This window comes from Lasioglossum baleicum, chromosome 8 (genome assembly GCF_051020765.1).
Source record: "Lasioglossum baleicum chromosome 8, iyLasBale1, whole genome shotgun sequence".
NCBI classification, from domain to species: domain Eukaryota; kingdom Metazoa; phylum Arthropoda; class Insecta; order Hymenoptera; family Halictidae; genus Lasioglossum; species Lasioglossum baleicum.
The window spans coordinates 14,739,134-14,762,949 of NC_134936.1; the positions used below are offsets into that span (position 1 = coordinate 14,739,134).

A 23,816-nucleotide genomic window follows, 5' to 3' on the forward strand; every position below is an offset into this window, starting at 1 on the left:
CACCCTTGGTTGGTCTCTCGATCGAAAAACCGAGCGCGAAACACGAACGAGAAACGAGCGCTCGTTACCCAGCGCGGAATTCGCGCCGCTCGAATCCCGAGTTTTCCCATACACGGGGAAACCACGTTTTCCAAGAACGTCGGTTTTCTTTTCATCCTATAAATAGACGGCAGTATTAATAGCGGCCAGGTGAAGCGATGATTCACCGCCGAGATTTCCTGCCGAGACAAAAGCTCCACACCGCTAATCCCATTCTAATCGGAGCTCCAGCGATATCTCAGACTCTCGCGCGATCCTCTCCGATTCTCGACGACGATTTGCCTAAAGTTTACGAGCCCCTCGGTGGTTCAATCGAGTTATATCGAGATGCTATTCCGTGTCGGGAACGTTGAATTTTGGTCGGTCAAGGGTAACCATGACCGACGACTCGCCGCGTCCGATTTCGCAAAAGTAGCGCGCTCAAAGATGGAATCGCGGCGGCCTGTAATTAGAGGTAACACGCCGCTTTTGTCGGCAGTCGTTTAATCTTCGCGAGTCGGCTTACCTCTCGTCGCGGTCGTCGCGTCTCGTCTTGACCTACGGCGTTAATTAACGAATTATCGTTGGAAAGCGCGAACCCGTTTCGTTTCGGCCTCGGCAAACGAAATCGCTAGCAGCGTCTCGCGGGCGTCTATTTGGTCTATTTGACCAGAAAAAGTGGAAGAAACTGTTTTAGCGTTATTTATAGGCTCAAGGTTATAATATTATGTATCGTTGGGTTCGTCTTAAGATCAGCTACAACATTATGAAATCCAAAATACATTTCAGCATTTAAAAAATCAAATTCACCTCAATTTTTTGTAAAAAAGAATTTTTTCCAACTTTCATATATTGAAATTTGTAGTCTGAATACTTTTCCTCTTTTGTTGGAAACATTTTTTCGTCGGATTATCGAGAACCCGTGAAAAAGCGTGGCGATAGCGGAACATTTTAACTCACTTTCAAGCCGTATAACTTGAGAAATATTTAAGGAAAAAATATTTTATTATAGTGTTTTGGAAAGCTCTCGAAACATGCTACAAAAATGTGCAATAAAAAATAGGGAGTTCTATTTAAGAAATTGAAGGTGACCTTCACGTGATTTTCAAACGACTATCCAAGGTCAAATCAATGACACCATTTTATGTCCCTCTTGAAACCATACATCTTTTGTCTGAAACATTTTTATACAAAATGCTTCATTTCCGAGATATACGTCTGTTTCACTTTAAATGACTCACCCGGTATATTATAAGAACATTTTCAAATTATTACCATTAATTTTCATCCGAAAATACATCTGAAATTTCTTCCTCAGATAATGTTTCTTCTTCATTTGAGCTGCTAAACGCTTAATACTAAATTAGCTATACAATTTCAATTCGGACATAGACGGAATCAAATTTTGTTGGCTTATAATCACAAATCTTTGCCGAATATAATGAGACCAAAAAGAGCATCCAGACTCACATAACAAAATCATCATTAAAGTTTTGTAATTGTAAAAAAACTTACAGAATTATTGGTAATGTTCAAATGTTGATAACCATACTAATTTAGATGATAACAAAATTAAATCTGTGCGACGGTGCTCTGTACACCTACCTGAGAAACTTTTGTAATACAATAATTTACATAATTTTCCTTAAAACACTTGAAAATCGCCAATGAACGGACGCTGTTTTAGAGACTGTTCAAGAACGCAAAGCGCGCCTCAAAATCTCTTGACTTTCGATGCAGTTTACTACTTCACGGGTTTAAAAAATAAAAGAAACAACATTGGAGCCTTATTCTTCAGACCTTTAACTACGACGAACAACAAAAATTTAAAAATCGACTTTTTTCCACTTCTTCAGGCCAAATAGACCACTGTGCGTCGATTTGCCAACTCCTACAGTAAAGTAAAGGTACTAGTTATACTTGGAAGATTTTTATTATTATCATTTGTGACGATCGATCGATTATCAACCTTTTTAACCGACTTTGAAAAAGGAGGAGGTTACTCAATTCGATCTTTATTTGCTTTTTTTCGCTTTTTTTCTGTGTATGTTCACCGATTACGCCGAGATGGATGGACCAATCGGAACGAAACCTTCTGCATTTTGTAGGATATGTCTCCCGATTGATCCCTTGAGACCAAATTTTGCATTTTTTCATTCTTTGCGGTTTTCATTGCAAATACGAATAAAACCGAAAAGCCATCCTGCGGTGTTTTACAAATTCTACTCGTTCCACTAAAAAGTGTGAAATAAAAAATTTGTATAAAAGAAAATTAAAGCGACTTCGAAAAAACGCACTAAAAAGTATGAAATAATTTCCATTTAATTTATGTGAATACACACGAACTTAACTACAATACAATCTTTTCGGAGGCGGCGCAAAATTGAAAATTTTCAACACTGGAAATTACGAAAATCGTTAAATTCTTCTACATGCTTCCACATATTAATGTGGAATTAATTCTCTTGCCACCTACTGATTTCCAAGTCCTATCATATTCCAATGAAATCATAATCAGCAACATCTGTCATTTGGTAAATTTTCAATTTTGCGGCGCCTCCGAAAAGATTGTGTTGTATTTAAGTTCGTGTGTATTCACATAAATTAAATGGAAATTATTTCTTGTTTTTTAGTGCGTTTTTTTCTTTCTTTTTTAAGTGAAAGAAATATTAACAAAGTATTAATTCGAAGTTTTGGTCCTATTTACCGGACACAAGAATACCAGGTACTTGATGTTATTTCTCTTAATTTCTAAAAAGATTGTTTTGCATCAGATAATCTGGTGGGACACGGTAACTAGTACCGTTGCGCACTCGAAACGTTCTCGTCGATCGTTCCAAACAATTTCCCGAAACAGGACTTCCTAGGACGCGATCGACAAGATCTTTTTGCCTCGGACCACTCGAGGTCGATGGCTAGAGGAAGCTCCAATCAAGGGTCTTCCGAGGCTTTCGGAAAGAAAAATGGCCTGACGATGGTCCGAGATTAATGCCGCGAGTCCATTTCGGACGGGAGATTTGCAAATTCTAGCGATACGCCGAGACAGTGGGCATTAATCAAGCACCGTGTATGGTCGTAACTCGGTTATTAGACGCGAGCCGGTCGTTCCTATTGTGTCTAATTCTTGGATCGTAAATCGTGAGGGAACTTGCACGTGCGTGCAGAGCGAGATTCGTGCGTTACGAGCAAACCAGTGCATCATACCCCCTCGCACATCATTCCCTCCGTTATGGTAGTCGGTGATTTGCATTCTCAGCGGACATTGGCTGGTGTACGTGTCTCTTTCGTTCTGCAAATAATACTTCGTTCGTGAACCTAACGAGTTTGAGCGATCGTGCGGACGAGATCCGAGACGGGACGAGACAGAGAAAACGAAACGAGACGAGACAGACGCCGCGTGTGTCCACCGACCATTGTTCCCGCGCGTCAATTCAAAAGAAAATGTTCGCGGGGCAATATACTCGAGAGACGGCGTCGCTTCGTTGGAATCCAATCCCGCTGTGATTCGTTTCGAGAGTGAGACGTAAGGATTTGCGATCGCGTCGGCGCGCATCCGGTCGAGGACGTTGCCGCGAATAACGAGCCATCAAAGTCACCCGATGACGCGCGGATCGAATTTATTGCACCTGCCGGTAGTCCTATAAAGAGAAATCATTTGCCGCGTTGCGCACGAGACCGTCGAATCGACGTCGCGTCGGGTAGGTAATTGATTTCGATCGGCGAGGGAGAGAAAAGAGACGACCTCGCGCGCCGAGCCGTGCCGAGCGGAGCCGAGTCGACCGGTTCGCTTCGCGATTCCTCGGTTTCGCCATCGGGGATCGCCGGTTTCGATTTTTGCCCTTTTCTCGGGTCGCGTTAGCTAACGAGCGCCGCGGGAGAGAACGTTTTCTTTCCCGCGGCCAACGAGAGAGCCTGACGGGGTGCCGCAAAAAAGTGTTTGCGAATTCGTCATTGAAAGTAGACGAGCGACAGCGAATAAGCGCGCAATTATCCTTGGCACGATCCGACTCGAACACGTCGTTACTAATTGTCGGTACTAATTGCTTGTCACCGCTCTCGCCTCGCTGCGTCGCGCGTCTCGTCTCGTCTCGTCTCGTCTCGTCTCGTGGATACTTGCACGTACGATTCTCCGCGCGACAGCCGATACTCCGGGGATCGATCTTCCACGAATTCGTAATTCGCAATCCGCGATCCGCAGGTGCGCGCTAGACCGATCGTTCTCGCGATCCGGCAGAATTCGCTCGCGATAAATCATTTCTTCTCGCGAAGTGGATCGTACATCGATTCCTTGACCTCTCTCTCTCTCTCTCTCTCTCTCTCTCTCTCTCTCTCTCTCTCTCTCTCTCCTTCCAGTAGACTCGGTCTAATCGATTTCTCCTTAGAGACGACTCGATCAGGAAAGACCTTTGTGTTTCCTTTTGACGCACCACCGAGCATCCTTGTCGTTTTTGCGGTCGATCCGTAATAGCGTCGACGAGCGAACGCGGAATCTCTATTTTCCGCGCGCGCTTGTTAATCTTCGTACGCCGAGAACAGAACCGATTAGAGCGCAACCCGCAAACCATTTCCACCTAAGCTTCGGTCGATCGCGCAACACACCTGGACGCATGATGCAGCTTCGTACGTCGTTCGAATCGAGATCGACGCTTAGACTGGTTTCCAAGAACCGATATAATCGGGCATGGAGATCTCGAAGGTAAAACCCCACGCGTCCATTAACATATTGGCGCTCATATCTGGTTCTATTACCGCGACGCGGGATCTAGAACGGAGAACAGGACCGTTTGTCGAAGGTGTCCGTAGTCCTTCCAGGAGAAACGGACGATTCCGAGGATGGGCGAAATGCTTGAATCCGCCGGACCTAGGAAGAGAGCGTCGCTGTCACAAACGTACACGATGCTCAATGTTATAATTCACCGGTCGTGCTGATCTATGCCTCGATCATGGAGCGTTCTCGTGGCCCGACCGCATACCACCTACGTCCAAGATGCAGCGGTGTACGCTGTGCGCGGCGTGCACCACCACCAGAGCGCCGTAAACACCGCTAAAAGCAGCTATAGCAACAACTACGAGACCGTGCTCGCCTCGTGTCCACTCTCGGGGCGAAGGAGTGGGACACACGAGAGCTCAGGAAGAGGAGAGGACCGCGCGACAAGACGCGACGTGGTGTTCCACGGACCGGAGCTGAAGCTGGGTGCTGGAGGAGGGACGAGCGAGAGAAGCAAGGTGGACGCCGGAGGAGAAAACGGGACGAACGGTAGTCTATGGTCCAGCGACTCCGCGGCAAGAAAGAAAAGAGGAGCTCGAGTTGAAACGGAGAGCCGAAGCGTGTGGACTCTCGGCGACTCGTGGCCAGTTTCAGTCGCGGCACTCGACCGTCAGGCTCGCCGAGATCTCTCGAAAGAGCGAGGCGACCGCCTCGAGATGCGAACATCGTCGACCGCATTCTCGACCGAGCGGACCGAACCGAGCAACGACGCGTTATTTCTCTGTCGCGGCTTCTGACGCGATACACTTTCTCCGGAGAATTTCGAGTCGACCGTCGTCGTCCAGCGGAAACGGGAGCTTGAGGGATCGATCGGGCTCGATATGACCGATCGCTGACAAGCCGCTCGAACGAACATGATCTACCAGCCGAGCCACCAGACGCCGACGATGTCGTCCGCGAGGAAAACCTCCCCTCGTTCCCAGCGACGAAATCTCCAGGCTTCGTCGGGCAAGTGCGTGAACGCGAAGGCGAAGCGCGGCAACGACAGGACCGGGAACGAGGATCGGTGCAGGGGACGGTGCAGAGTGCAGTGGAGCGAGAAGCACGTGAAGGAGGGTCTGGTTCTGGTGCAAGAGACGCAGCTCGCCAGGGTGGTCAAGACCGGCCCTATTTCGGAGCACTACGAGATCGACCCGAAGCCGTTCGCAAAGTAAGTCCTCGAGAGGAGTTCGATTAATATTATTCCGCTGCAGCTCTCTGCGCCGATTTACCTTAACGGAAGGCTGAATAACGACGATATCGGTGACAGCGGGCGCTGTTGATAGTCCCCGGTTCGGTGCTCGATATCAACGCCGCCGATTGCCGCTCTCGATGCCTTTGCATGCTTAATGAAGCGGATTTGCGCGAGACAGGGGGAGTCGGATACAAAGACGTTCTGTTTTCAACTCGGCCGAGCGGCTCGAGACACACGTCCGCCTCCTTCCTGGTACAATCTCGTTCTCTCGGTTTCGCTGCGAATTTGCAATTTTCAGCCGGTCTTTTTGCTCGGCTGCTCGTTAGCGAGCACATTTACGGACCAAAACGAGCCGGGGGCCGAAAGGCGAGCGCGAAACTCGCGGTAGACCCGCTCCGACGAATGTTCATCCAATGAACGACGACTCGGATCGCGAGCGACGCCGGTTAATTGCTCGATGTCGCGGGGGCGGTAGGAAGGGGGGTCGATCAAAATGGCCAAGAACGACGCCAATAAATTTTCATAAATTATCCCGTGGACGGATCTGAGGCCGCGCGCGGCTCCGATCCTCGTGGCAACAGCTGCGCAACCGTCTCGAACGACCGTCTATCCGATTTTTCGGACGATCGGCCGGGTTTCGCTAGAAAATCGCCGGATCGTTTTGCACCTACGGTCTTGTACGATGCGTACGTTGCGATTGGACGAGCGATAATTACTTTTATGCGCGCGAGGGTGAGGGACACCGGCTCGTCCTCCGCTCTCCGCTTTCCGCTCGCTGGATTCGACGATTCGAGTTAATTGCGCTCGCTATCGGATACTCTTTACGACTGCCTCGCTTATCTCGTTTCGTCCGTGAACGTTCAGAGGACGTCGACATCGACGAGTACCGACGGGACGCGAGGTGATTCTCGGGACCGGCCAGGTCCCTCGGCGATCGATTTCGATCTTTCGAGAACGACGAAGGTGCCCGCGTGCTCGCGTGGGATGTTTGCGTAATAAACTCCGGCGTACGTGCTACACGCGTAGAAAATCCTCGAACAGGCAAAAGCAAAGGCAAAGGCAAACGGCGCGTAAAAACGGTCGCTTCGGGTTTGCGGGCGTAGCCTTCGGAGGCGCCGCGGCGTCGACCTTGCCGAAGAGACGCTCGGAATCCTCCGCTACGATCGTAAAAATCACGCTGACGGTCAGCAAAATTTCGTGATTGCTTTCGTCTTTTATGCATCCGCGTGGCAGTGGCCGCGCGCCGGTCGTGGCAATGACTGCGACTGCAGGCGGAAATATTTCTGTTCGCAGCGGACAATGGGCGAAAGTGTACCGCTGCAGATCAAGATCGACCGGCATCCTCTACGCGGCTAAATACTCGTCGAGAAACAGATTCAACGCGGACTGCAGCGCCGAGCTCAGACACGAGATCGCCCTGCTGTCCCTTTGCTCGCAGTCGCCGCGCGTCGTTCGACTGCACGACGTTTACGAGACGCCCAAGGAGATCATACTGGTGATGGAATAGTGAGTAGACGACGCGGCGGAGTCACGAGCTAGACACGAAAGTCTCGGAATTGTAACGTTTCAGCGCTCCCGGTGGCGATTTGCAGACGCTCATCGACGGCGATTTGGTGCCCCTCGAAGGTGACGTGGTGCACTTTGTCAGACAGCTAGTAGAAGGACTTGCCTACCTCCACGAGAGAAATATTGCCCATTTGGACATCAAGGTAAGTTCAACCCATAAAAGGTCGACGCGCGAACTTGCCGCGCGCGGTTCTCGTGTATCCGGATCCCGGAATCGACTCTGTCCGACGCGGCAAATTCGAAAACGCTCGGCTCACGGGTCGCCAACTTCAGTCAGTGAACCATCGCGAAAGAATTCGAACACAATCGCCGCGATTCAAGTCGAACCGATTCTCAGTGGCCCGATACCATTCGCGTTACGCGTCGTAGGTTACGCGTTTACGCGTTACGCGGCGCGCGTAATTAACGCGGCCTTCTATGTAAGCGAATCCTAGAAATCCACGAGTTTCAGCCGAGCTCCGAATACCTGGAGAACGGTCGCGTCTAAAAATAAATCGGCGCGATGACGAATCGGCACCTTTTTCCGCATAAAACTCGACGCGTTCGCCGCGCGTTGAACCGATCGATCGGTTTCGAGAGTGAGCTAGCCGCGAACAGACTTTCCACGTCTTCGAGGCGAGGACGGGCACGGAAGTCCGCCGTGCCTCGCGTCGCGTCGCGTCGGTTCGCGATTGCCGCGGAGGAGCTTTAATTGCGATCGTTTGGCCAAGGCGATTCCGCGATAAACATGCCCGACAAACAAATTGGAATCGCCTTTTACGTCTCGGCTGGACAAAGAGGAGATACGCTCGCGTTCGGGCTCGGGAAATCTCCGCGAAAAAAGTCTCGGGCTCCTCTTTAAACGAATCTCTGTTATCCGTCGGTCGCGCACAATTTATTGCGGCCTCCCGACGCACGCGCACCATTTATTCCGCCGATCGCGGAAACATAAACACCTTTTAACCGGAACGCGACGAGACGCGACACCGCGAAAAAAGGCTCCGTACACGACGACTCGCCGCGTGTCGCCCGAGTAAGCCCGTGTCGCGTATTTTCAGCTTGTCGGTCCCCTCGCCTCGCCTCGTCGCAGCGAGGCAACCGTCTTTTTTAACGGTCAACGACGACCGGTCTCTCGCTGCCTCGATGTTCTCGCGGAGCTTCCCGGCCGATGATTTTTACGAATTCGCCGAGCCGCTCGAGGATTGATCGCGCCGATTCTTTTGGCGACCGAGGCCGCAACTATTCGATTCGCGGACAAGATTGGTCGGAGCGCAGATAACGCACGATGCTATATAAATTTCAATTAAACGGCGAGTCGCAAAGTCGATTGCGAGACTCGATCAGGAAAAAGGAATGAACGACGGTTTATGTCCGCGACCGTGACGACCGTCGACGAGCTGGCAAGCGAATTCCGAGCCCGAGAACTCATCCGATTTCTCGTCACGGATAAAAGGATTCCTCCCGGCCACATTCGCGAGAAATTCGCGAAAGGTCGACGAGCTATTCGCGACGAGGAAACATCCTTCGCGAAGTCGTTCCGCAGCGCGTGCCGATTTTTCCATCGGGACAACGAACACTCCGTAAATCGTGTCGCGCGCTCAATCTCCGCCGGTTATTTATTTAGTCGGCAGTTTCGAATTCGATTGCCTCGGGACGCGCCTTCGCGCTTCGGGACTCCGGTCAGTACGAGTGTAAATACCGATATAAACTGCGCGAACATGTTCGGCCGTCACCTTCCTCGGAACTTACGATCGGTAAAAAAAGGAGAAGAGGCGCGCACTTCGATTAAGAATCGGCCGAACGGAACCTTAAACCCGTCCCGCCGTAAATCCGTATCCGACGTATCTTCCTTCGAGCCGAGTCGATGCGCGTCTCGTCGCATCCCGTCGATTTACTTTCGTTGGAGCCGCGAATTTGTCGCTCGGCGAAACCGTTGTAAATCCGACACGCTCGAAGAGGTGTTCCCTTCCAGAGGATAAACCTATCGCGTGTCGCCCTCGGCGGACAACGCGCCAGAGTCTTTCCAGAGGCTATCTCTCGCACGAATTCGGTTTTTGTAATCGAGAATCGAACAACCCGGCTCCGGCGGAATCGTTGCGCGCACACCGCTCACGATACTTACATTATTCCCGCGCTCCATAAACACTCGACCACCGTATTTGGATATAGTGGGGCGCGTATCGGAGAGCGAGTCAGCGCGGGTTGCGGGACGGGATGCACTCCACGCGAAGCGAGAGTGTGTGTATGCAGCTGCACCTCCCTTCAACTTCAGCTTCGACTCTGTGCTTCGGTGTCCACCGCCGAATCGATGCAATTATCAGCATTGTCCGCCGCCGTCCCTTCCCAGAACGTCGAGCAAACGCGTCTCGTTCGACGAACTTGATTTCGAAACTCTCGAGATCCGTACGATTCCGAGGTAATCGAAAAAATGACCAGGTTCTGCGACGAGTGTCCAGGGTGGTAGAAAAAGAGAACGCAATATGTAGTACCCCACGCTTGTCGCGGAGATACGACCACGCCCCACGGCTTCGTCGGTGAATCACATCTGGTCCCTATCTCTGAACGGAACGCTAGGTTTCTACATAATACGTACACCCGACCGCCATAACTGGAGCAAGTGTTGATAACTCGTGAAATTCTCTCGAAAGCAGGGAAACTCTCGAAACCAAAAAGAAAAAAAGTCATAGAATAACAAGTATTTCGTCGTATTGGTAGAAATTCATCTCGATCACATAACTAGACTGCGGATTCTATCAGAGGTGGGCATTCTTTGGCGAAACAAATATTTCAAATACTATTTAATATTTTAGATTTGATTCTGCTTAAAGAAAATAGTATTTTAAATACGATATACAATTTCGAGAATAAAACATTTCTATTTTAACAATTTGAACCTCAAAATAAAATATTTCTATTTCAACAATTTGATCCCCGAAATAAAATATTTCTATTTTAACAATCAGAAGCACGAGATAAAATATTTTACTTTTTTTGCATTGTTATAATAACTCTGAGAAACCGCATAAACATATACGGTTTATGTCTATATCTTATCGTTAAGAAACGATTTATGTACACCCACAAATGTATTGAATTCGAACCATTATTTTCAGCAATAATATACAAATACCTTCAATATTCCTTAAATAAAATACTGTTTTCAAAAAAATTACTGCCTCAAATAAATTATTTTATTTTCAAAAATTACTGCACCAAATAAAATATTTATTTTCAAAAATTACTGCATCAAATAAAATATTTTATTTTCAAAGTTGTACACATAGTTTAAAATAAATGGGATTATTTACTATTTACTATTTAAAATACTATTTTCCCCATCTTTGGATTCTATGCATTTATGACAAAAATGGGCACGTACAGTTTAAAGCAGTGGACATGTTAAAAATATTTAAGGACATCAATGTATTCGTTTCAGCTTAATAGGATAATTAAAAGAAGAATACCATTTTTATTTGGCTCCTGTGTCCTACAATCGATGCGAAACATTTTTCATTTTGCATAAAGATCCGCAGTCTAGTTATGAGTGATCGAAATGAACGTCTCTCATCGAAATAAATTCCTCTCATCGATAACTGTTATGAACGATCGAAATAAATTCTCTCGTTGATAACTGTTATCGAGGAGGATCCAATTTTTTGAACACGAATAACTGGTTATTTGTAACCAAAAAGTATAAAAATCGATATTTTTTAATCATTTTGGTCTTCGAATTATTTCTTCATATTTTGCGTACATTATCTTAAATTTCGATAATAATCAACTTCTCATTAATGATTTTTATCGTACTAAATTTTCGAATAACTGTTCTTTTGGTCCTGCTCGAAAGAGAAGGAAAGGCATCGTGCGCGACCGAAGCGTTCGGAAGCGTTCAGAGTTTCCTGGCTCGATGTCGCGCGAAACGCTCGCTTTTCGAAGGGAAGCGAAGAATAAAACGCGCTCGGTTAGCTCCCACGTTCCTCGCGCAAACAAGCAATCGCATTCTGGTCTGCTCGAGATGTAGTTTGCACTCGATGAATCATTAGCTCTGTTCGCGTCCCCGTGGACACGAGCGGCCAACCTGTTCGCCGTAACTGGAGCACCTCTGGGTGTCTCGGCCGACATTTACTGAAATAGGAGGAGGTGGTGGAGGGGAAATTTAATGTAACGCCTCGGCTCCGAACGCACCGAGGAAACGCCGATCGAAACAAACAAAGGTCTCGTCAAAAGTCTTCTGTCCAGGTGGATCATACCTAGCTTAGTTGTTTGTTTTTGTCACGATGTAAACGGTCCGGCGCGGCGGGGACGTAGCTTCCCGTAACGTTACACGATGTTTCGGCCCACGCCGTTGTTTGGTCAACGGATCGAGTATATCCGATCGCGTGGGATTCGACGATATCCTTCCGAGTGGTTTAGCCGCGATAGTGAATCGTTAGACCATCGAAATAAAGAATTAGATCCGTCCGTCGTCTCTCGATTTCGCCCGTGTCCGACCAACACCGTCCTATTCCCCTTCGCGCGCCAAACATCTGACGCCTAACGCCTAATGCCCAATGCCTAATCCGTCGACGGCTCTAATGGCTTCTCGCGATGGCTCGCCCGCGCGGAACTGCGCGTCTCTCGGGTCTAACAAGCCAAGAATTATTTTTACGTCTTTTGTCATTATTTATCAGCCGCGTGGCGTCGCGCAGCGTGACGGGACTACCGAGAGAAACTTTGAATATTCAGATTCTCGCCCACGCGTCGATCTCCAAGGACCTCTCGGCGCTCGAGCCAGGAAGATTCTACCGGAGCGAAAATGCACTGTCGTTCCTTCTCTTCTCTCCCTCGGGCCTGGTTCATTTGCGCGTCGAACGCGAATTCGGGGACCCAGCTGTTGAGAGCAAGAGAGAGGCTCTACCTAGAATCTAGAAAAATAATCCCGTCCGTCCGTATTGCAGGGAACAGCTGCGCAGCAAAGATCGCAAGCAAAGATCGCGCGTGTTCGCCGAGAAACTTAATATTCTATTCTATTCGCCGTTCGCACTCGAATTTATCGTAACAGCATCTGCCGTGTTTATGTAAATGGCCGCGATGTTTCGCCGGACGAAGCGCGAATCCTGCGACGACAACACGCTGCTCGTGGATACACGACGCGATTTCAGTTAGCGCGTAAAACCACTGGCTGGACCGTGGACAGAGGCGATCCGGAAAGTCTCTCGAACACGATTCGCAGCGGGAATATTTATATCGGCCACGGAAACTACGCAGAAACTGCGTGGACGACGTCGAGCGACTTAATAACGAGCTGCCGTTGTCTCGAGCGATCCACGGTTTCGTTTATAATTGAGATCCGTCCGACGTTGATCGGCCGCGTAAAAATTCTTAACGACTCCAGTTTTCGTTCATTGCCGAAGGTAGCGGTATACGCGCAGTTGCCTCGAGAGTTCCGGTCGTTTGTATCTTATTTACGATCGAAATTCAATTAAACGAAGAAAAAAAGGCCGAGCCTTCGCCGAGCTCGATTAACGACTCAATTAATGGCCGCTAATTGCTTGTCGGAAGGCGAGCGCCTCTCGACGTACACCGCGATCCTTCGTCGCTGATCGTTGATCACTGATCACGCCCGTCTTGTTCCTCACGTTTCCAGCCGCAAAATTTAGTGATGATGGGCAGCTTCCCGGAGTGCGAGGTGAAGCTGTGCGACTTCGAGATCTCGAGGGTGGTCTTGGAGGGGACGGAGGTTCGCGAAATCCTCGGGACGCCGGATTACGTGGGTAAGCAGCTTCCTCTTTCCTCCTTCCTTCTTCTCTTTCTCTTTTCATTCTGTTTCGGTATTCTTTATCCTCTACACGAGCGCCTCTGTTCCCTCGCGGCTTAATCGAGCGCGCGCCACTCGGGCCCAACAAGAAAACACGAAACGAAACACATGTCCGACAAACGAGCCGCTTTTGTGTGTCCGGGATACGCGCGAACCGAATCTCCGCTCTTCTGAAAAATATAAATGACCGTCGCGTTGCCGGTATCGGGATGATGTATCGCGCGCATTACTCCGCGCCGTGAACGCGCCTCTCTCGCGGACGTAAACAGGTGTGTCGGCACTTTGCTCTCCCGGTCGGCGCTTAATCGCCACCGATCGATATCTCGCCTCGCTAATTGACGATCTCCCCTTCGGACCGAGTCCGCGGATATAATGGATATTAATTGACGCGTTAGCCTCATTGCGCGACGCGGTCCGGGTCGAGACGAAGCTGCCAGTGCCGCTGGAAACAGCGACGGCAGCAGCTTAATAATCCCATACCGGTCCAACGTGAGCGCAGATCGCGTTTCGCATCTCCTCGTTGTTCGTGCCAGCAACAATGGGGAATGATAACGAGCGTGTCGCGGTTATCGTCGCGAATCTTAATTTCCCGAATTGCTTGCCGTCTATCGGAATGTCAATCGAGCGAACGCTCAAAAGTTTTACGGATCGAGGCGAGGCGTCTCTCTCTCGTAGAGAAGTCGTAGGCTGCGCAGTTAACGATATAATTGATCAACGACATTATTCTCGCCGATCCTATCGATTCGTTGAATAATACTGGCGGCGCGGCGCGCAGAGATCGTATCGTTAAATATGTTAATCGAGCGCGACGTTTTTCGTAACGAACGAGAACGTTTCTTGCGATCGCATCTCAAAGCCTCGACTACCCGTGCCCGGCAGATAGCTCGACTTTTATCGCGACTTTGCGAATTCTTCGGAAATCAAACTATGACCAATCCAGCATCGCTCGAAGACTGCCGTGTTTGCTTTCGATCATCGACGCCCACGGTACCATCAATTTTCGGCTTCCAAATAAAAATGACGTCGCCGGGGATGCCGTCACCATCGGAAACGAGGTCGTTCAACCGGATAACCAAATGTTTTCACGATTCTTGTCCTTCGAGTCTAGGAGATCGACTGACCAAAGTACATACAAGAACTGTTTGCGTTTCAGCACCCGAGATTCTCCACTACGAGCCCATCACGTTGGCCGCCGATATGTGGTAAGTATTCGAAGGAAAGCGAATCGAATTCGAACTCGATCCGATCGACGCGATCGTTTCAGGTCCCTGGGCGTGACGACCTACGTCCTCCTAACGGGATTCTCTCCTTTCGGCGGCGAGACCGATCAAGAAACCTTTCAGAACATTTCGCTGGGCGAGGTGGACTTCCCGGAGGAGCTGTTCGGGGATATTTCGGCGCAGGCGAAGGATTTCGTCGCGAAGCTTTTGGTGCTGGACCCAAGGTGAGCTTGTCGGGGCTGTTACTTTCCCGAAGAATCGTATGAAGTTGTCGCGAGTTTCACGTTATGTCATGATTTTGGACAAATAATCTAATAAGTATAACCATCAAAGAATATGAGTATACCCAGTTGTAACAGATATATTCAGTGTACATCGAGTAATCGTGCGATTTTTTTCAAACAGCCTGTGTGCTGCACCGTCAAATATTGCGCAGGGAAATTATTGTTTTATGGCTGCGTCGACCGCGCCGAGACTTCAATCGACGAGCCGAACATAGAAAAGGACAGAATGAAATACGATCGCGAGGCCGAAGCGTGTCGCCGTCGCCGGCACAGTTTAAAGGCCCGTGCGTCATCACAATGTAACACCAAAATTTTATCTTCTTTATTTTTCATTATTTTTTTATGGAACTTTCACCAACATATTCGTGGCATTTTTCTAATGCAGAATGATACCAAACACGATATAATTTCAACTGTATTTAGTGGTTTAATCGAACAAGCGCCGTCGCCGGCACGGTTCAAAGGCCCGCGTTGTCGCTCTTCTTCGTTGCGTTCGAAACTTTCATCGTCGATTGAACCACTAAATATACAGTTGAAATTATATCGTGTTTGGTGTCATTTTAATCAGAGAAATGCCAGGAATAAGGTAGTGAAAGCCGCGTAAAAAAATAATGAAAATTAAGAAGTTTGAAAATTCGATTCACTCGAGTCAATGTTGACTCAATCGCGCAGACGATTCCCGACAAAAATCGCGCGATTACTGTAGAAATAAATTCTAACCAAGATTACATGAAACAAAGTAGATAGATTTTTTAATCTTCGAATAATTCAGCTTCAAAATCTTCGACCTTCGAAGGAACGTAACAGCCCCAGAGCCAATTCGCTCGATGCGTTCTCGCTCGTAGCCGGACGCGCGTCTATCCTCGATCTCGTAATGATTCCAGTGCACGGATGACAGCGAAACAATGCCTGCGTCACGAATGGTTGCGCGGCGCGCCGACACAAGCGTCGCCGCATCTTCGTAGATACCTGTCAAAGTCGAGGGAGATCCTGTTGGAGCGAGTCGTCAGCCGGGAGAATCTGCGTCGAGCGGCGCTTTTGAGTCAGGCGAGCAGCCAAGCGAATCTGTCGTCGAGCGACGCGCACGAGTCGAATCATTGCGACCAGAGCTTGCAGGACTGTCTGCTGAGTCAAAGCGAGATGTGCTTGAGTCATCGGCTGACCGGAAGCCGATCTAGTCTGGAGGGTAGCGAAGGTTTCCCGAGCCCGGCTGAATCGCGGACCAGCCTGAACTCCTCTAGGACGAATTTGAGCTGCGCCAGTCAGAGCTGTCTGCTGAACAAAGAGCAGACGCAAGGCTTGCTGAGTCGCGCTCAGAGCCGATCGCAGGCAAATCTGAATCACGGGCCGAGTCGAGGACTCTTGTCTAGAATACGAAGCTTGAATCGAATCCAATCGCAGGCGTGTTTGCTCAACGGAAACCCCTCGGCAGCCTCGAACTCGTTGCAAACGCGAATGATAATCAACCCGGTGACCAGCCATTCCCGCGAGAAGCTGTACGGGCTCAGATCGTTGTCCAAGTCCCAAGGGGTCTTGGATATATACAGAAGCCTCGAGTGTCTCCGACGAAGAAGGAAGAGCTACCAGCGCGCCAAGACCGAGGATATGCTGCCGATCTTCAAGCGTCTCGGCGCTGAAATCGACGCGTCCAATTCCTCCAACGCCTCGGACGCGTCGATCGTAACTGCTTGCGACGCGAACGACATCCAAGATCAGGCTGCCGACGACCACGACGACGAAGATAAGACCGCGCCCGATCCGGAAACATCGGCCGCCAATGATCCTCTCGACAAAACCGAGGAGAACCACTCGTCGACGATCGGCGTCAGTGTGAAACACGAACCGAACGAGTCCGAGGAGAACTTCGACTCGCTAAAGTCCATCGAATCGGACACGCTGACGGAGGATTCCGACGAGAGCCCGGCGAATCGTAAACCAGAGCCGAATTTGATCGCCGGCAGACATCCCTGTCATCGTCAACACTCGGACGCCTCGAGCCATTCGAACAATTCCGCGACGTCCGACGACAAGGAAGATCGATCGACAGAGTCCGAGACCGAGGAGCCAAAGTACACCGTGGCGCAGCTGGTTTCCGCGTTCAACAAGCACCAAGAGGTAGCCTCGAAGACCAGCTTGGAAGCGATCATGACCGAGAAGAGAATCAACGAGGTCACTTTCCCGACTGGGACCAAAGCTCTGCGGCTGTTTATCCCGGACATCGACATCACGGAGACCAAGATCGTTCGGAGGAAGACGAGTTACAAGCCGCGAAAGAATTGGGAAGAGCTCAGGAAGAAGGACGAGAAGAACGAGGGTCTGTTGAAGCGGTTCGATCGGGATTCGGGCAACGAGGACGGCGACGATGACGAGGAGAACGACGAGGAGAACGACGAGACTGCGGAGAAAACGAATGACAACACGAACACGAACACGACCACGATCGCTTCCGGCATACGGAGCAACGACGAGAAGAAGCCGATCGTTCGAGTTACGATAGAGAACAGCGACAAGGAGGATACAGCACCGACTCAGGATCGATGGCCGATCTTGCCGGCAATCGAGATCAACGGTGACTCGATTTTTACGGATAACATGGACGTTCGGGATAACGTCGACACCAGGATCGACGAGAAGTACAAACGGTGCGTGAAGGGTGCTCGAATGAACGCGACGGGGACAACAACGGAGAAGTCCGAAGGAACAATTTCATCTTGTCAGAAAGAAAGACTGCCGAATTACATCTACCCGGAGATAACGTGCCAGGTTAAAGACGTGTCGCGGAGCTCGACGACGAAGAAGACGTCGCCTGTAATCTCGAACGGGAAGAACGGTCGAGAAAAAGCGCCGGTCGAGAAGGATCGGTCGAGATCGACGTACAACGCGGCGGAATGCGCGAACGTGAATCTGAAGGATATTCTGCAGAGGGTGGACAGCTTCCAATACACGCCGAAGGAGAACCTGGAGAACTTGAGGAAGAGGACGTCGATCGCCAAGATAATCGTGAACGACAATTTAGCGTACGACAGTCAGGAGGTGCCAGCCAGGAATACTTTTCGAGCTCGGAGCGAGCCACCGACGAGCTTGTATCGCAAGGACGAGAACAATAGGACGAAGCTAGACGCGACAGACTCTATCGTCAGATCCTGTTCCGTGTCCAGCGACAGCAGCTGTCAGACACCTTGCAGCGTGCAATCGGAGATGAACGCGTCCTCGTGGGAGGAGGCGCAAGGATCGCCGACATCGACCGCTCCGTCGGAGAGGGAAGACGGCGCCGGGAAGCTTCGACAGAAAAACGACGGAAGAAGCAAAAAGTCTGCGGAGGACAAGAGACTCTGGGGTAGAGTCTGCACGGGATCTTACAGCAGAGCGATGGAAAAGTTCAGCAAGAACAGCGACGGGGCGAACAAAACGGCGAGACCTGTCGAACGGAGTCAATCGAACGAAGCTCAACCCAGCGAGAAGACCAGACGGAAAAGCAGTCCTGCCATGTCGCAATGCGTCAGCCCGTAAACTTAGAATTCCTCTGCACGAAGACTGAATCCAGAGTTTCCCCTTCCTCGCCGTTCGCCATAATCGCGGTGACTCGAGTCGCGCGCGCGCGGAAGAGAATAGCTGCGAAGCTTTGTCGTCTCGCGAGCGTCTCGAGGGACCGGGAACCAGATAATCCGAGAGAACCGACAGAACAATGAAAATGACACCGAACCGATCGCTCTCGAAGGCAGCGATACAATTATGAGAAAGACCAACGTGGACACCGGTAGAGTCGCGATATTCCTTTACGAGGATAATTGCAATGTGATTCATTCGGAGGAAACTGCGAGCTAAACGAACGAACGCGTACTCCGTTTTTGCTTTTCATGGCGAAAACAGGCACACACTTTCTATCCCGTTGTAAACTAGACGCTATTAATCGATCCAGGAGGAACAAGAAACCGCGACGAGTATTGCTCGATCGCGAGATTATCTTCTTACGATAGAACTCTGCCTATACTAATTCTATCGCTCTATCGCTATCGGCATACATGTAACGAAGAAAGATTTAATCGCATTATTCCGTAGAACGTAGAACCTGATTAGAAGAAACCGATCGTTCCATTCGTTCTTGAGTACGAATGGCCGTTCAAACTTTTGTATCGAAGATATCACAATAAAAACTCTTCTCGTTGACCATTACGCGTTTTGTCGTGATTCCGGATAAGAGACGCACTTACAGAGAGGACGAGGCGTGAGCATGCACGACAATACGGGAATTGGTAAAATTAAATTTTATCATAATATAAAACAATTCGGCATCGTCGATTCTTAGCATATTATCGCAGTACAGCAGTATACACAAAATAATCGTAGTTTGACAGGCGTTCCATTATTCCCATCGACTTTTTCTGATCCTTTTCTTCTCTCCCGCCGCGTTCGGAGCTTGGTTGTCCTGATTCCTTGGTTGCTCCGTATTTGGTTTCGGTGGAACCGGGGGTGGTGGAGGCATTATCACAGAAGGTGGCGTAATGGTTTGTTCCCATGTGTGATCCGACGATGCCCGGAACTGAAATCGGAAAGATTCGACCATAGATAAAACATCTCCACCTCGCTCTATAACCGTTGCCAAAATTTACCTGAGAATTGTATTGACTCCGGAAGGCGGCTTTCATTGCAGACAACCGGTCGCTGCCAGGCCCATGCCTTTCCAATTTTTTCACAACCTCGCTTATGTCTTTCGACGCCTGCGACGACGAACTCCCGCTCTGAAATCGCACAAATAGACGAGAAATGTGACCTAGATTCTCAGAACGAAGCAACAACGCTGCGACGAATAAATACCGAAGTCGGGGATGCATCCGGTCGACCTCTGAATCCAAGTCCAGCCCCTCCGACGTTCAAACTCTTCCCTTTCCCACCCTTGAACCTGGACTTCCGGAACCAAGCGCTCTGCATCGCCAGGTCCATTAGACTCTTTGGCACTTCCTGATTCGCTCCCTCCAAGTTCCGAACCAAGTGACCAGCGAACTCTTTATCTTTTTCCGTGACGAGGGTGTACGCGGTACCCTTCTCACCCGCTCGCCCGGTTCTACCTATTCTGTGCGTGTGGGTGTCTATGTCTCGCGCGACGTCGTAATTCACGACCGTTTTGATATGTGGAATGTCCAACCCGCGGGCTACGGACAACGAATCGCATCGATATACAACTATAGTATAGGTCGAGAAAATAAAACGCAACGACATAATTACCAGCTACGTCGGTGGCGACCAACGTACTGACATCTTTCTTCTTGAATGCCGTGATCACCTTGTTCCTTTCGATCTGATCCATGTCACCGTGGAGCAACAGCACGTCAAATTCTTTTAACTTCAGATTGTTCGCGAGCTCTTCGGCGTTCAACTGCAAATTAAACAGTTTCGAAAGTTTCTGGAAGACAACGCCAATTTAGACTAAATCGAAGTCAAACCTTTTTCGTCACGAAAATTAGCAGACTACCGGCACTTAGATATTCGACCAAGTTTTGCAACAACCACGACCACTTGCCGATCGGATTGTTGTTGAAGACTATCGCATGCTGAGTGACGTCGGCGTTCGCTTCGCCGACGTCCCCTTGGACTATTCTGACAGGATCCGTTAAAACATCCCTCGCAAGCTTCTCTACCCTCTTTTTGAACGTTGCGCTGAACAGTAACGTTTCCCTGTCTGGCCTGACGTGGTTGCAGATAGAACGCACCTGCGGCTCTGAAACGATAATATTATACAATATTCGAATCAATGTTGTAGTTCGCACCGATCCTTACCGAAACCCATATCGAACATCCTGTCGGCTTCGTCCAACACGAGGAACGAGACTCTGGTCAGATTCGTTGCCTTCATTTTAACCAAGTCTATCATTCTTCCTGGCGTGGCGACCACTATTTCCGCACCCCCTTCCAACGCTTTACTCTGTTCCCACTTGCTGCCGCCCCCGTAGCAGCAGCACACTTGAATATTATATACTTTGCCAAACTTTCTCGCCTCTTGATAAATCTACGAGCAGCATAGATACGCTAATGATGCGAATGGGTTAAAACGAAACGGGACGCGATAGCGATTCCTTCAACATGGTCTACATGGACGTTCAACTATCGTGAACGAGCAGTACCTGTTGGGACAGCTCTCTCGTTGGAGCAAGAATCAGTCCGATGGGTCCGTCGCCGGGCTTTAGCTCACGTTGATCCATAATGTGAACTAACATGGGCCAAATGAATGCCGCCGTTTTACCGCTGCCGGTCTTTGCTATACCTATAATGTCCCTGCCACTGAGAGCAGCGGGGACTGCTTGAGCTTGAATGGGGGTAGGTTGGGTGTACTCGTTCTTCCTGATGGACTTGATTAACGCGTCGTCGAAACCAAAGTGTCCGAAACTGGTCACCGGATTCGGTGGAGACGGTCCGGACACTTTGATCCCCAAAGTCTTTCTCAAGTCCTCGACCTGTTGCTTCTTCAAGCTAGCGATCTCCTCGTGAACGTTATAAAAGTTCTTCTCGAACGGTTCGTACTGTATCTCACTATGATCGACGGGCGGCAGCGGATCGATCTCCTTCTTTTTCGGCGGCGCGATCGGATTCCCATCCTCGTCGTACTCGATCTCCTGATCGGACTCCTCTTGTTGCAAACCCGCGGTCGGATTCTCCTCCATGTACCTTTTCGCACAAACCCCGTGCGTTCGTTTCGGTGTGGCTACGGAACCTTCGTTAATGTACATTACTTACCTGTAGTAACTCTCCTCGTCGTCCTCTCCATCTATGTCCGCTCTGATTCCTTTGGGTTTGTCCTCCTTGCGCTCGTCCTCCGCAAGCTGAGCCTCATAGGTATTCCTTTTCACCTCTGCGTCTATACCAGCCATGAATGCATCCAATGGATCCTCCTCGCTATCACTATCCTCCTTAGGCGCACATTTTTTCATCAAATCGTAAGTGGGAGACCCTGGGGCTGGGATATACTCCAAGGAGGACGTTGGAGTATCGTCGTCGTCTTCGAAGTATCTAAAATGTATATGTAGTTGTAGTTACGTGCAATGTAAGGACTATGCTGAACTTACTCTTCTTCCGTTTTACTGCGTTTCTTTGGCATACCCCAACAGGCTGACAAGGCATTCTCCGTGATGGAATTCATGGTATGATAGCCTTGCTTGCTCAGCGTCGAATTGGGAGGAGGAGGCGGTATATTGGAACCGCTTCTCTTGGTGCCAGTCATTTGGAAACCGGCGAAGCCAAAGCCTTTAGGCTTGTTACCTCCTCCACGATGATAACTCATCTTTCTCTTATTATCTGCTAAAATGTTGCTGTATTAACTATTTCAACAAAAGCTGGATGTTTATTAGAAGTCCCAAATTGCTGTCTATCGTAAATAGGCAAACAATGATTTCATTTAATGACAGAAGCGAATCTCTTCTAGATATATTATTGCTATAATGTGCAAGAACAGACAACTTATGCATATGCAAGAGCAGGCTAACTAAAAATATATACTTTCAGTGTTTGTGGTTTGAGTAAAATAACAATTATAAAGTATAAACTGTCCCAGGAGGTCAGGCATCTGTGTGACATCGTTTTGACAGCGTTAAAAAGTAATTTTCAGTGACAAAAGATTTATTGTTATTGTTGGAATTCAAAAAAAAGAGGTTAGTACCCCGTTTGAACGCACTAGTTCAACATATAGCTTCGACGCACGTATTTATCGCACTGAGACACTTTTCCGCATTTGCTCGGTATTTTCGGACAGCTGCATCAGATGGATATACCTTGCACAATAGCGTTTAAGAATTCACATCAAAATGCAACTGCACATATCTCTGGTATCGAACGATAAAATTCATTCTGCAACAACTAAATCGGTGCTGCTCTGTGCTGCTCCCTTCCGGACTGTTCCGAACTGACGTATAATGCAGTCAAATGAGTCAAATGCAGTATAATAAAACCTTAGACCATATATACTTATAGAGCCGATGTAGATATAGGCCAGTCTTTGCCTCAAGGAAAATTATCTATAGGTTTATATGGTCTGAGGTCTAAGCCTATATTGACCTAACAGTTGCTAACAGTCCTAGACGGTCTAGGGATAACAGTATTTGTTCCCTATGACTATCACCAGATGGAGATGACGTTCACATCAATACTGTACAATGGCGTTCACCTTGTGGACTCTTTTTGAGGCAACATTGCTTTGTTTGAACGCCGTTTGTGTTCTGAACGAGGAGAGGTTTCTGGCCAAAGGTGGATATCTTTAAAAAGCTTACATTAATATTTCTTGCCAATTTATTTATGCTTTGTGATGATGTTGGAATGAAAACAGTTATAGGTTATATTATTTTGTTGTGTTGGCTTCATGCAAAAGTATCATTACAATACCCATTGTTTTCTTGATGCTGCAACAATTTACTTCTGCTATAATAAGCCTGTACATTCTATATTTCATTTTTTAGTTGGTTGGGCATCATGGCAGAATGTTCAAGGATTTGGGGAGAGGCCCACAATGAAAGCACAACTATTGAACCTTGTTAGGTCCATAAGAACAGTGGCAAGGGGTATGTTCAACTATTTTCTATTTCAATTATAACATTCGCTACTGTGTTCTTTAATCTGTTTTCTTTTATTTTCAGTTCCATTGATATTTCTGAATATTGTAATAATGGTTATGAAAATGTTGCTAGGATGATTCGCGATGTAAATAAAAGGACAGAGTGCTGTGAAAAGCCAAAACCAGGGGTTTTGAACATGTACATAAATGGCAATTAAATTCCGTTATTTTTATCTTTTCAAGAAAATGGAAGTACTCGATTCATTATCAAACAGGAATTGTTCCACATTGGTTTCCTCTGGTGTCCACCAAGCCATGCACCTGTTCCATGAAAAACTTTGAAATCACTTTTATCCTTGCTCTTTTAAGTTTCTTGACTTGTTTATCGGACTTTCGCATTACGAGTTTCTTCCGTAATTAATCAATTTGGAAAGTCTTTTGTATTTTTAAAATGCGCATTTTAATTTCCTCAGT

General features: G+C 48.5%; 3 protein-coding genes across 8 annotated transcripts; 2 read left to right on the forward strand and 1 right to left on the reverse strand.

Moving 5' to 3' along the window:
• The first annotated feature begins 5,503 nt into the window (after positions 1 to 5,503).
• LOC143211671 (uncharacterized) lies at positions 5,504 to 19,066 on the forward strand. The gene is made up of 7 exons (XM_076429527.1): positions 5,504 to 5,936; positions 7,254 to 7,466; positions 7,531 to 7,669; positions 13,132 to 13,258; positions 14,456 to 14,504; positions 14,567 to 14,746; positions 15,691 to 19,066. The coding sequence occupies exons 1-7, from the start codon at positions 5,641 to 5,643 to the stop codon at positions 18,314 to 18,316; spliced, it is 3,630 nt and encodes a 1,209-aa protein (XP_076285642.1). The 5' UTR covers positions 5,504 to 5,640; the 3' UTR covers positions 18,317 to 19,066.
• LOC143211672 (ATP-dependent RNA helicase DDX42) lies at positions 19,056 to 22,711 on the reverse strand. 6 transcript variants are annotated; one of them, XM_076429534.1, is made up of 10 exons: positions 22,567 to 22,711; positions 21,865 to 22,093; positions 21,536 to 21,808; positions 20,926 to 21,466; positions 20,582 to 20,810; positions 20,248 to 20,522; positions 20,030 to 20,180; positions 19,622 to 19,956; positions 19,417 to 19,545; positions 19,056 to 19,346 (listed from the first exon to the last, which is right to left on the reverse strand). In XM_076429534.1, exons 2-10 carry the CDS (start codon positions 22,077 to 22,079, stop codon positions 19,170 to 19,172), a joined length of 2,325 nt encoding a protein of 774 aa, XP_076285649.1. In that variant the 5' UTR covers positions 22,080 to 22,093; positions 22,567 to 22,711; the 3' UTR covers positions 19,056 to 19,169. The 6 variants fall into 6 exon arrangements, with proteins under 6 accessions (XP_076285649.1, XP_076285648.1, XP_076285647.1 ...); XM_076429533.1 differs by having other exon boundaries at positions 21,865 to 22,096; positions 22,567 to 22,701; XM_076429532.1 differs by having other exon boundaries at positions 21,865 to 22,096; positions 22,470 to 22,699.
• Positions 22,712 to 22,881: 170 nt separating this feature from the next.
• On the forward strand, positions 22,882 to 23,594 carry LOC143211675 (immediate early response 3-interacting protein 1). The gene is made up of 3 exons (XM_076429538.1): positions 22,882 to 23,038; positions 23,248 to 23,349; positions 23,425 to 23,594. The coding sequence occupies exons 1-3, from the start codon at positions 22,948 to 22,950 to the stop codon at positions 23,478 to 23,480; spliced, it is 249 nt and encodes an 82-aa protein (XP_076285653.1). The 5' UTR covers positions 22,882 to 22,947; the 3' UTR covers positions 23,481 to 23,594.
• The last annotated feature ends 222 nt before the right edge of the window (positions 23,595 to 23,816 follow it).